Below are 13,425 nucleotides of genomic sequence, written 5' to 3'. Positions count from 1 at the left end.
GAGCATTAGACTTGAAAGCAAGTGCAAATGCACACTAACAGCATTTTTTTCCACAAGTTAAAAAACACTCTTCACACTGGAAACCAGGATCGCAGAAAAACGTCCATGCACGGTGTTCACCTTTGGTGGCTTGTCAGGTTTGCCCTTAAACTTTGAGATTAGGCGGTCAGCCCTCTCCTGTATACCAGGTATGTGAATCGGTCCTGGGTCTGTCAGGTGCAGCGGCTTCCATTCCTGCCAAGGAAGCTCTATTGAGACTTGATGCTGAGTGGGTGTAGCTAATGGCTGAATGCTTTTAATACTGTGGTTTACACAAGGGACATTCTGGTTTGTTCCATACTGATACTCCAACCATTATCTCATTAAACGATTCTAATAAACAACAGACAGAACAGTGACATGCTGAATACGTATCCATGCAAGCACTCATTTACTCTACCCCGTATTTCTGAGGCCTTTCGTAGTACTCAAGCTCCTCTTCTTCCGGACTTTTACGTAAAGGCTTGAAGGCAGAAATGGGCATGTATTAATACTTTGGTTTTCAAAAAGGAGTTGTTGACTGACTGTGGCTTTCGAGGATAGTTTGTTAGAATCTCTGACAGCACTTGACAATAAGTTAAAACTACCCAACGTCCCCCGAGTCTACATTTATTTACAAGCCGTCACATCCCACCAACATACCCTTCATCACGAAAACAAGCAGCTCCTCTGATAATCACACACATTAACCACTTATGGGGAAGTAAACAAGACTGTGACCTCTCTAGGAAGTTCACTTGGGGAAATGCAGCGTTTTGTTTGTACTGGCGCTGCATACTTCAGAGGTCAAATCTGAGGTACAGCAGACATAATTAAGGAGACTCGTCGTGGAGATAAAAACAGGGAGTACGGGGGCACTTGATGGATTTGCCAGGGATTTATGGCAAAGATAGACAGACACAAACAGACAGATACAGCAGACTGTGTGTCACCTCTGAGTGAAGAGAGAGCGAGGAAGTGGAGGAGGAAGAAGGGAGCAGAATGGTTTTCTTTGGGCAGCTCCGAGAGCCCGAGCTGGACAGTTGGTCTGCACCACTTCTGGCCTTGAGAGATGAGGAACAGGAACAGCAGATTGAGCAGAAGATGATGATGAGGTTGAAAATGATGAGATAGTGCTAAGATTAATGCTTATGCTCTTTGTCATTCAAAGTTGGATAATACATTTGAATGCTTTCAAATTCTTGTAAAACCAAGAGAAATTACTATTAAAAATACCTGCATATACTCTCAACACCAAATTAGTAATCCATTTGGTTAATAGCATTAGTGTGGTGTTTTACTGCACCTGGTTAGGTTCACTTACAATACAGTACAAGCACCATTAGCAATGCCTGAGACACTGGGACACACGTTTCCTTACACATTCCCTGAAAAAAAAGACCACCCACAAAGTGTATATGGCAAAATAAAACACTAAAAATATATAGTCCTATGGCTGTCAGGGAGACAAGAGAAACTACTTTAACAGTGCTGTAATTAACTATGATATATAAAGTTTAAGGCTGATGAGATTTACTTTACGAAAAGAGAGCAAATAAAATAATATACTGAATGTAAGAGTGGCTTAAGAAAACTTGATCTTAAACACTCAGTACTTATCACGATTACTTCCCGTCTTTACATCTGACTTTCAGCTAATTTATGCCGCAGCAAGACATTTGCTGTGCGGTGAGAGGAAAATTAAGGACAGCAGCGAATTAAATCCCTTATAAAGCAGAGCTTGAGGCTTTAAATCAATGTATGTGATGCAAATGCTTAATCTAGTGACAAGACAAAAAAAAAAATAAGACAACTTCAGCAGCTGGTTCTGGCACTTAACCATGCTGACTCGTTATTCACAAGGGAAAACAGTAAAGCAGGGTGACGACATGGCAGGGCAGCTGGTCTTCTACTGAGGCTGCAGGAGTGGATGTAGCACTGGTTCTTATTTCTTTGTATGCAACATGCCTGTGCGCGTATGAGCAGGATTGCGGGCTAATAAAATAGTAAGCTCAACCGTATTTACTTCCATAGGGAGAGCTGAAACATTTGGAGAATGGAAGCCTTAACGGGAGCTCACAAGTCATAAAAAAGTAGTAGGCAAATGCAACAAGAAAAAGGGGGGTGGTAGACATCATAGAAGAAGACCACCCATTCTTTTTCTCCCTTATCCAACCTCATTTTTTTGCCCATTGCACCCATGCACATTATTATGTAAATGCCATTTTGTGCTTTGAATATCATAGCTAGGTAACATTTCCTATATATCGGCATTGTCATTTTTACTGTTGTATTTTGAACATGAACATGAACCCTTCCTACATCTAAAGAGACAAACCTACCACTTTATGGGGTATAAATGGTCTTTACCTATAAATTCGAATCAGCCTACTAATGACCTGTTTTGGGAGACTATTTCTATTTCCCCATAAAATCCTGCAACACTCTCCTAAACTATCCAGCAAAATTAATATCAGAGGCAAAACAACAGGCCATGTTTTTATCTTGTATTTGTAACACCCACTTTAAACAGCTGTTGACAAGATTCTGAAGTCATGTAACAATCTAAACACTCGTGTTTCCCTGATTGATCTGCCTGGGGCCCAATTTGCTCTAAGTGGGTGTTTTGCAGCATCTCATATTGCAAAATGATTCTCACAAGATGTCGCCTGGCTCAGGCGAAGCTACCTTCCCCTCTTGCCTGCCTCTGGAGTGGAATCCATTTTCATCTGTAAAAGGGTGAGACCTGGATTTCATGGGATGTGAAAGGAGTTGAGAGGAGACTACCAGGCTAGCGTACCTGCTCCCCTTTGCCGGGCAGAGTCTGACACTTGATCATTTCTTTGTAGCGAATGCTCAGCTGCTCCTGCTGCTGTGTGCGTCGCTGAACCAGGACAGGAGAAGCAAGGAGGAGAGAGACCATGACAGTGGTGCACTCTTATGTCTTTCTCTCTCTGACACAAACACACACAAAGCTCCACAGCTATTTGACTGACAAGTTAAAACACACTCAGACAGTTTTGTTAACTACACCACACACCTCCAAGGCAAGCACCTGTGCTATTGAGTTAATTCCACCAAATCTGACATTGACACAGATCTGCAGTCTGTCTACAGAGAAAATACGGCTCAGACTAGTACTAGTCAACACAAAGCAGCTTTCCCCACTATGACACACCACAGGGACATATGGTTAGCTGGTCAGTCTAGCGGTTAGTCTCTAAGGAGATAAGGGTGGGGCAGTTCCACTCTTTTACCTTTCGCCATGCTGGGACAGGTGCCAGGCGCACTGGCTCATTCACAGGGGTTTGGGGCGGGGAAGGGGGCAAAAGGCGGTCCAGATTGGGCAGAGACTCCCCCTTCGTGGCCAAGTGAAGATGAGTGACAGCGAGAGTGGCCAGTAAGAGGGCCAGAATAACCATGCAAGGCATCATGAAATGGTCCATGATGGGGAGGTGGAGGCAAGGAGAGAGAAAAATGGAAAAAAAGGAAGTGAATCAGGCGCACAGCGGTCACACAGTGGTTGGAAAATAAGTGTTCAATACTAATAAGGAAATGACACAGAGTCATAAGAAGATCATGCAGGGGGAGGTGGTGTAACATTTATAACAGCGCTTAGAGATATAACATGGTAAATGTCATGCATAATACACATCAATAATAAATGGAAAGAGAGGAAATACACACATATGTTCAGCCAGGAAACTGCTGCATTTGGAGTAACCTAATCATATAATCAGCTATTTTATAGACATGATGGCAAAAGCAATAAACACGTAAGGTTTAAATAAAAACATAAACTCAGAAGAAGCCATTTCAAGTCACACAGCAACAAGATGTTTTCTCAGACTGCAACAGCTGAGAGTCGTCGTTCTCTCCATCAACAATACTGCCTTGTGTTCCCGCAGCCCACATCTCCCTCCCACTGCTCTGTTGGTCCTCAGTAGCAAAGAAAACCAGTGCTTGGCAAACCAATTCACCCGAGCCCAAGCCCAGTCAGCACTGTGAGGCCGCCTACTGCACATGACCTAGGAACAATACCCAGCCTGACCGATATTAGCATTCTGGACCTGAACTCATTAATACAGTGGCCTACAGCTCATCCATCATGAGACTAGAGACCCTGTCGCACAATATGAAATCTACAAATATTCATTGTAAAGAGAAACAAACCACAATGAGTGTGCAAAAAGTAACTGGAACACCTACAAAGTCTCAACATTTCTCCCCCATTGCCTCATCTTCCCCTCACGGAAAAACGCTTACCCCCCCTCCCCACAGCTGTAATACCACAAAATGAACCACGTGACTTCCTCCATACCTGTCTTTTGAGTCCTGTGGGCTGGGCAGGGGCATTCTCCTCAAACTTGGCAAGTAGCTGGGTGGCCATGACCTTGACTTTGTTGTGGTTCCCCACAGCAGCAGAGTCCATTTTTCTCTCAGACAGGATAGCGGGGACAGACGGCCTGTCGTCACGCCCAGTCCTGGATACCTCCTCCTGCCGGAAAATAGGGAAAACTGTTTGTTTTGGGGTTGTCTTTTTTGCCTACCGCTGTCAGTCTTGTGGGATTAATTAGTCTGTTCTGGTTGGATAGACTGCTCAAACAATAATCACAAAATCAACATCTGAGACGCTTTGCTGTCAGAACTACTCACATCTTCAGACTGACTGGTTTTCCTTCTCTTCCCCAAACCGTCAACATCCTTCTCTTTTTTGTCCTGTTGATGACATGTGTTGAGTTATTTTAATCCCAGGCAAAACAATGAAATGGTGGAGTGCCATTTTTGACTTTTTAAGAAGAAGCTGACCTTTGGATTTCGTTTCCTGGATATTGCTATGCTCTGACCGAGTTTGCTGAGGAATGAGATGGGAGACTTGGTGCTGGCTATTAGCGCTGCCTTCTCCTCAGGACTCAAGTTGTGGTTGTCTGAGAATTCCACAGAGAAGATTGTAGGTTATGAGCGAGAAAAGGCACTTTAAAATCCTCTCAGGATTACAGGTAATTATGTTGTCACAGCATCTGTCAGACGATGACACTTCTGTAATTACAGACACCTCCCAAAACCAGATTACAGAACAAACAGTCCCACTGTATCACCCTCTCTCACCTCCAGGTGGCACTGTGTCCTTAAACATCTCATAGAACTGGCTGAGGTACATAACCATAGAGAGTTTGTCTGGCTCCACCACAGAAGACATCTCCTTGCCAGTCATGCAGGGCGAGATGCCAAATTCCTTCTCCGCCACGTCGAAACCCAACTGGTTGTTCTTCTCCTGGTCTCGCTCGTCCAGCAAGTCAAAGTCACTGAGCACGGGAGGAGAGAAAGATCAAAAGACCATGTTTGAATGAGATGGGGCACAATAAGAGCAGCAACTCAAATGTCAAAGATGAGGCACAGACAGAGAAAGCTATTCACAAAACAATACAAACACATCTCAATGATCTTGATCTCTGATTTTTGATATCAAATTAGGTTGTGATTCTTTTGTTTTAATAATGAACGACTACATAATATCACTATTTAACAGTTGTTTTTTCTGTTATTTTGTTCTCTGGCATAAGCATTCGCTACCAACTGCCATTTTGAAACTAGAAACAAACTCAACTTTGCACCATTTTTGTGTACATTTACTGGGAGGTGATTATATTTTATTTGAACCCCATGACTGTGTTACACCATATACAGCACACTGTGTTTGAATATTGTAACATAAAGTAAATTTTACATCAGAAAAATTTAATTAAGAGCTGTTACTGGGGGACTTAGGGGACATGATCTTGGCTTAAGAGAAGACAAATCTATTTTTTTCCAGATGCAGCTCTAGCAGTTCTGGATATAATGGAAATTAACTGACAGTGAGCCTGCATTACCAACACTAATGAAGAGGCATTTCTGTACAGCAGGCTACTATACATGTTATGGAAAGCTTTACCGGAAATGTCATTATCCTGCAGCTGACAATACCATTAACGTGGCTCATCAATACATTTCAACTGCACATCCATTTAAAAGCATTAGCACTGGAACATCCATCAGGAAGAGTGGACCTCCACTTGGTCATCCTGAGCATCAGTCTTACACATGCTTACACGTGAACAGTTTTCCCAAGGTACTTCTACTCATCAGTCATCCTCCTCTCCTCCCATCATCTGCCCTATCAAAGGTAGCAGAGCACAACTGCTACACCCCTTAGTAAAGGTCAGGCAGGACACAGACACTAATAGCTTATAATGTTAATTGCCACATAGCCTCCAGAGGGTAACAAACTACATTAGGCAATGCGGATGGAGACTGTGTTGTTTATAGAGTGTGTGAGGGTAAGGGGAGTGGTTATGTGTGCATATGTGAGTGTGAGTGTGTGTGTGTGTGTGTGTGTGGGAGGAGAGGGGGATGTGAGGACAGTTCCTTTAAGTGACCCTAGAGGCCATTATGACTGGTAGCTGTCACCTCATTTACAGTGATAAACAGTCCAAAACCAAGGTCCCAACCAGACAATAAACATCATTTGTAACCAACAAACTCACATAAACACAGCAGGCCAGTCATTCCAGGCACCACAGCCGTTTTAACCCTTTCACCCTTAACCACAAAGGGATACACTTGGCAGAGTTTGCAATAGTCTACAAATTGGAAAACAAATTTACCACCTATACTTATCTGTGATCCATGTTTGTTGTGTATTTCTTCCAGATACTCACATGAGATCCGGCCTGTACCGGTGTATGAGGGCACACAGGGCCAGACCACTCTTCCAGGACATAGTAAGGTCTGTCACGTTAACATTCCTGTATCCCTCCGTTTGTCTCTGGCACCAGTTGAGCAGTTTGCTTGATCGAGCTATGGATTCTGGTATGGCAGAAAGATAAAATGAAAGGCTCGACACTGAAGCATCAGTTTGAACAGAATCTGGATTAAACACGGCAAAGAAATACAAACTCTTTCTGGAAAGCACTACACATCTCTTGCTGGGCAATCTCATGGCCTTGGTCAGGCAAGGTTGAGCATAGGATTATAAAGTTTTGTCATCCATGGCCTCATCATCCATGTTAGTACAAGTTTCAACCAACCAGTGAGGAAGAATTATGAACCATGAGATATAAAAATTTTACTGATGTAAAGGAGAAAAAGGATGCAAATGAGAGGTTAGGAGTATACTGAATATAACCAGGGAGAGTATCAATGACCAAGTTAGTACATATAAAGGAATTTTTATAGGCTGCAATCAGTCCATCCACAAAGTTCCATCATTCCAGTATTCATTTCATATTATTCATTCATGAATATATAGCAGGTAAACTTTAAAACTGTTAATTAGGAATTCCTGAAAAGCAACACCATGCATGTGGACTTTATGTTACCTTGCAACTGCTTGTCAAGCAGGCAATTTTCTAGAGTGAAAATAGTTTCATTATTACATTTCAGCAACAGTGATTGCAGCAAAATCCTACACTGATATAAGCATATTAAGGGTGTGTTGATAAAATGCAAGGGATACAAACCATTCCTAGCCAGTTTGGGTGTTGACGCATTGATAACATTTTCAATTTCAATGCGCATCTCCCTCGACTCCCCTGTGTCGAAGAGGTGCCGCACCTGCAACATGCACATAATTACTACTTATCTAAAATCCCAAACATACGGTATCACATGTACACACAACCACAAAAATGTTCAGATTTCCAGTCTCATAGAGCAGTTAGAGTATCCTTTTATTTATACTATGAAAACTACGTGTATGATGATGCAACAGCATCAAAGATAACACCCGTCCTTGTTGGCTCCCATTCTCACCTGGCTGGGCTTGAGGAAGTTAAGGCTAATGTTGGGGTAGCGTGTGGTAGGATCGACGCTGTAGTGACTGAAGTTCTTACTGACGTTTTCTGGTGTGGTCTGTGGCAGTAGACGGTATATACTCTCTCCTAAAAGACAGAGGAAAAACGTTTTAGGAAATGTAATATAATCCCATTCACTGTACAAGCAGAGAGCTATTAGTGGCAAGAATACATAGGAGGATACTAAGGCAATACATAAAGAAATCTTATTAACATTTAATAAATGGCAGAGAGAGTTACTGCAGAACAGAGGAGTCACATTCCATTCAGTTCTTATGAGAGCCTCTTATCCTATTAGTACAAGCAGAGGTGGGACTGATGCTTGAAATCACGTACAGGCACATTTCCTAGTAAAGCACTTGGAGATAAAAGGGTGTGTTTGAAGAGAGGAGGAACATGTGCGTGAGTGTGGCTGTGCGTGCATAAGAGTTTGAATGTGAGTACAAGAACAGAGCGCAGTGTTTGAGTTTGGTGTGTTTGTATCAGCGTTTCCACACCCTCACCTCTCAGCCAGCACCTCAAGTGGAGTCTTTCCCTGAGCCCAGCTCTTCACCATCCAGCCGGAGTCCATGGCTGCCAGGAAGCCTCGAGCGATGCCAGTGCCCATGGGCCAGAAGGGCTGGAGACGACAGCAAACACCACGTTCAATAACCAAATATGGCCACAGACGAGCCGAGGATATAGAATAACAAAAAGGGGGTAGGACTGTTGCGTAAGACTTTAAGAACAACTTGAACTTGAGAAGAAATAAACAGTAAAACACAGTCTCGTCAAAACCTCTGTCATATTTCTTACCTCCAACAGGCTGTCTCCCACCAGCGCCACAAGCAGCTTGTGGCCATTTCGTTGACGCACCATGGCGGCGTTCTCAGAGGCGTACATGCAGGTGAAGTCGAACATGGCTACGTCGGGCTGGCCATAGTGGTTGATGGCAAAGTCCAGTGTGGGCAGCTGGTGGCTAGTGGAGAAATCAGCAGCCTCACGGGCGTAAGACAGCAGGGCAGCCTGGTCTACATTAGCTCTGGACAACAGCAGCTCTGTGTCTGCATAGTCCTACAGGAGAGATAAGAGAACAAGATGAGATTAGAGGAGGCATTAAGATAAAAACTAATAAAAGTAGAGATGCCCAGAGAAAGTTGCAGCTCGGTAAATCAGCAGTTCTGGAAGAGGCTCACTCAGCATATGAAAGGTTCGTTTGCAGCTGCGGCAGAAAGCTTAAGTTGAAGAGGTGAGCAATAATACATGATGAGGTGTAATAACAAAACAACAGATGAGACCAATTCTCTCTGCAGTCAAGTTAACTGACTGACAAAATAATATCAACGCAACATCACCTGCACTTAAGCCAAGTGCAGACTGAAAGACTGGTACTCCAGACACTCGTCAGCTACTTTTTACAAGATTATTCCAGTTGGAGAAATCCATGACTAGAGCAAATGAGTGCAATATTTAAGAATAGCACACAAGAAGTCACTTGATAGGTCAGACTTATAGGTGCATATTTTACTCATTCTGTCCAAGACTCTTGCAGCAGAAGAGCATGTGTAAAAAATAGCAAAGAAGCACAAACCACGAGGAGGACTGTGGAGGAGGGAAAAAAGTAACCTTTATCCTAAATCTCAGTCACATCAGACAGAGTCAGTGTACACCCAGGGAGCATATTGAGAACTAAAATGAATAAACTGATTAAGAAAGACAATTCCTAGAAAGAATTGTGAAAAATAATATAAAATGTCGTCTCTGCTATTGTAAAAGCCAATAAATGTGGGGATCAAAGTTGTGTTGTGCTAAACTTGGATTTGAACTGGACATTCAAATAATTGTACAATGATTACAGGCTACTTATCTGTGACGAGCAAATCACTGTACGGTATGCTGCATGAATAGAAAGAACTAAAGGCTCACCAGATACGTGAACTTATAAAAGGTAGTATGACAGATATCTTTAAAGAGAGTAAAATGACACCTGGAAATAATGAAAGACTATTTAAAAACATAAAAAAAGAACTCAACATTCTTACAGTAAGTTATAATTTTAAGGTGACAGCCAATATAACTTGACTGTGCAACAACGACTGTGCAATGGAATGAACTGTGCTGTTCACAAGTCTCTCCAACATGTAGCATCAAATCACTGCATGCTTTCAAAGTGACATGTTTTCATAGTGGGTGGTGAGAGGTACATTCTTCCACCTTCAAGCTGCCTGGCAGCCCAGACCAGGCCCGGCCAGGGCTGGTGGTGACTGCGGGTGAGGGGAAGGGCAGGGTAGTCGAAGATATGAATGCGGGTTGTTTTTTTTTTTGATTTGCCTTGAACTGTGTGGACTCACCGCCTCTTCTCCCAACCCTACTGCTCTTCCTCTTCCAGGATCCGTCTGGAGCTTTCTACTAAAAACCAGTTGTAGTAAATTATGCCTTTTCATTAACATGTGCCTGCTGACTCCAACTCCCCTCTGGGTTCAGACCTCAGTGTATACCAAAGCCTCATTAATGTCATCAGCTCACCATGAAAACAAACACAGACTTGCACACACATGCACAGGGGCAAACACCAAAATATGTAAAAGGCCTGTGTCTGTGTAAGACAGCTAAAATTATCTGTGATGACGGTGACTAGGTTAAACAAAAATGCTCACAGCACACCTTTGTACATGAAGACAGAAATGTAAAAAGGTCTTTCCGGTTTCCTGTGGAAAGTGGCCAGGGAAAGGAAACTACCATGTACAGTGAGTGCGCACACACTCAGTAAGTCTGCTTGAGTTGGCAGATTGTTCCCTGAACGCTGTTGGCTTGGTTAGACCATTAGGCCGATACTGGGCAAAAAACAGAGAGAGAATAAAAGACTGAAAGAATGAAAGAGAGCAAAACACAAAGAGGGAGACAGTCAGACTTGTTATTTTGTCAGTCTGTGCGTGCATATAGCTTTTATGTCTACTACTGAGAGACAAACTGAGATTCAACAACTGTCTCTCAAACACACGCACGCAGACACACACACACACACACACACACACACACACACACACAGAGCTCTGGGCTTTGATCACTCACATGCAGAATGACTCCTTTCTCCAGCAGGCTCTGTTTTTTGGCAGTCATCACAAAGTAGTGCGTGTCATCCTTGTAGTAGACAATGTTTTCCAGGTCAATACCTAAAAAAGACCAATAAAAAGACGTATTGTTGACATACCAAGCACAATCCCTTTCCTTATTGCCATAGCTGGCTGTCATGTCGTCATTATGGAGGACAAGTGCAGCAATTACGCGACTCGGAGCACATTACCAAAGCCCCCAGGCACATCGCCATGTCAGCAAAAAACAGTGGACTGGCTTGGCATCAAACCGAATGTTGAGCATTTTAATTGGGTGACCTGACAAATTCAGAACTGTGACCAAAGGACAGATAATTTGTCCCATTTACCTTTATTTTTTGCCATTTATATCCACAATTGATATGTTTAATGCTATATCTTAATGACATAAAAGGCAGACCTGTTGCTTCTCTGAGGTCTTGAAAAAATTTCTGGTTGAAGATAAAGGCCACGCCGCTGATCTCCTCGACCTTTGCCTCCGCTGTTGTGTTCCTGTTGATGAAGTTAGCAGTGATGGCTATGGCGAGCTTGCCCCGGAACTCCTTGCGCCGAAACCCTGGGGATTACAGGGAGGAAAGCAAGACAGCGTGTCACCTGAAGGTCAGGAAGCAGGGTGCACAGAGCACAAACAGCTGCAACACAAATTCAAAAAGTTTCTGAAAAAGAGAGAACTTATATTTGCTTTAACATCGTGTCAAACCCTGAAAATACATAATGTCCATCATGAATGCAGCCAGATGTTCTGTATCATAAACAACTTCTACTTTTTTAAGCTGTGTCAGTGTAGTTCATGGTTATCCCACAGGGAGCCTGCTGCTTCCCTTCATTAATGCTGCAGTCAGTAGTACAGAGAGGGGTCATGGTACTCTACTCCACAGGGGTTCCCTTTGCCAGTGTGGCTGTGCGTGAGGCCCAAACGCTCATAGAGGAAACAGACAGCCAATTCAACAATTCCTATTCTGCTCTGCTGGGAGAGCAAACAACTATCTGAAGTTGGACGCAACAGCCAGACACAAACAAACACACACACACACACACACACACACACAGATGTGCACAAATGCTCATTCATGCGCAAGGAACGGAGTGAGGTCAGGCACCCGACCACAGCTGTACACGAGTGAGATCATAACCATTAGGACTGACCTCCAAGTCCACGTGAAGGCACAAACAAATAGGGCTGTTTGCGCTTCCCTTGTTTAGTCAGGGGAAATCTGCTTTACTAATGCATTTCTCCCAGCCTGTACACGCAGACTTGCCTGGTAGCGTGTTTCTCCTTCCATCTGCTCCAATGATGACATCAAACTCCAGCTCACTGACAGGGTGTGTTCTGGGGTGGACCTCAGCCCTCCAGCCTATCCCTAAGAAAACACAGCATGTGTAATGAGACAGAAATGCATCAACAGAGTCAGGCTTAGAGCCTCTGACAGATCGTTCTCTGACAAAACACATGTGCACTTTCCATTCATTTTTCTTGGGCTGTTCTGGCAGCAGCTTGACTCACTTACTTTCAGTCTCTTGATCTTCAGGGGGTTCAATAAGACCCTTGAACTCAACATTGACATGGATCTCAATGCCCAGCAGGAGAGCCACTTTGAGCAGCATTAGCTGAAGCTGACGAATACCTGCAATACAACGTCAGGCAGAGACAAAACTCGAGTGAGATAAGAACTTCACAACCACAAAATGCATCTTCCAAAGGCAAACAAAACCTACAGGCAAAAACCACCTATATTTCAAGTAGTGTAAGCAAGGGAGAGTCAAATTTGTCGCGTGTACTCACTGATATGATCAATAGCACCGGCACAGAACTTCCCATAGAACTTCTTGGCCCCGAGGCCCCTGAGGTCCTGAATGGTGAAGGGCCAGAGGTGCAGCACATTGTTCCTGGAGAAGGCATCTCTCTTCTCCAGCAGTACCACTTTGGCCCCCAGGAAAGCCAGCTCGATGGCTGTACGTAAGCCACATGGCCCCGCACCAATAATCAAACACTAGAGACACAGAGACACAGATCATTACAAATGAGCTGTAAGAAGCATACTCGTGAAAACACAGATATTCAGACTGAAACTTGAGGCTGCCCTCTTAACACTTTCACATCACCTCTCAAAAAGCACTCGCGATGTAGCTCTCCATTACACTTTAGCTGTTTAATTAGGAGAGGTGCATTTCCACTTTCTGATGAGACGTGGCTTGTGCTTCTTTTGTGTTTTAAATTCCTTTAAATTTGATTTTAAAATGAGATACAATAACACAAATGTATTCATATCAAAGATTTTATCAGATGATTAAGCTGAGAGAATTATATTTGTAAATCATATTTCAAAGCTGCACAAGCCTTTCAACTCGACACTTTGACAACTTTTCAATAATAATATGAGCATCTTTACAGCCTTATCTCTTTAATTGGGGTGTGTAAATAAACAATGAAACCCAGAGAAGGTGACAAACCAATATAAAGCAACATCACACCCGCCTGG

At 43.2% G+C, this 13,425-nt stretch overlaps 1 protein-coding gene across 1 annotated transcript in view; it reads right to left on the bottom strand.

Moving 5' to 3' along the window:
* The window catches only part of mical3a (microtubule associated monooxygenase, calponin and LIM domain containing 3a), an 88,949-nt gene that overhangs the window by 31,042 nt on the left and 44,482 nt on the right, over window positions 1-13,425 (bottom strand). The window contains 20 exon segments of the mRNA XM_051073524.1: window positions 121-234; window positions 440-502; window positions 972-1,082; window positions 2,819-2,902; window positions 3,276-3,377; window positions 4,340-4,516; window positions 4,675-4,737; window positions 4,828-4,946; window positions 5,128-5,324; window positions 6,720-6,867; window positions 7,380-7,409; window positions 7,521-7,614; window positions 7,813-7,940; window positions 8,349-8,472; window positions 8,649-8,906; window positions 10,905-11,005; window positions 11,346-11,501; window positions 12,205-12,306; window positions 12,454-12,570; window positions 12,729-12,936. Coding sequence (XP_050929481.1) covers window positions 121-234; window positions 440-502; window positions 972-1,082; window positions 2,819-2,902; window positions 3,276-3,377; window positions 4,340-4,516; window positions 4,675-4,737; window positions 4,828-4,946; window positions 5,128-5,324; window positions 6,720-6,867; window positions 7,380-7,409; window positions 7,521-7,614; window positions 7,813-7,940; window positions 8,349-8,472; window positions 8,649-8,906; window positions 10,905-11,005; window positions 11,346-11,501; window positions 12,205-12,306; window positions 12,454-12,570; window positions 12,729-12,936 — 2,496 coding nt within the window.

Source organism: Lates calcarifer, linkage group LG10, assembly GCF_001640805.2.
Source record: "Lates calcarifer isolate ASB-BC8 linkage group LG10, TLL_Latcal_v3, whole genome shotgun sequence".
In the NCBI taxonomy this organism is placed as follows: domain Eukaryota; kingdom Metazoa; phylum Chordata; class Actinopteri; family Centropomidae; genus Lates; species Lates calcarifer.
This window is presented reverse-complemented; position numbering and strand designations above follow the sequence as displayed.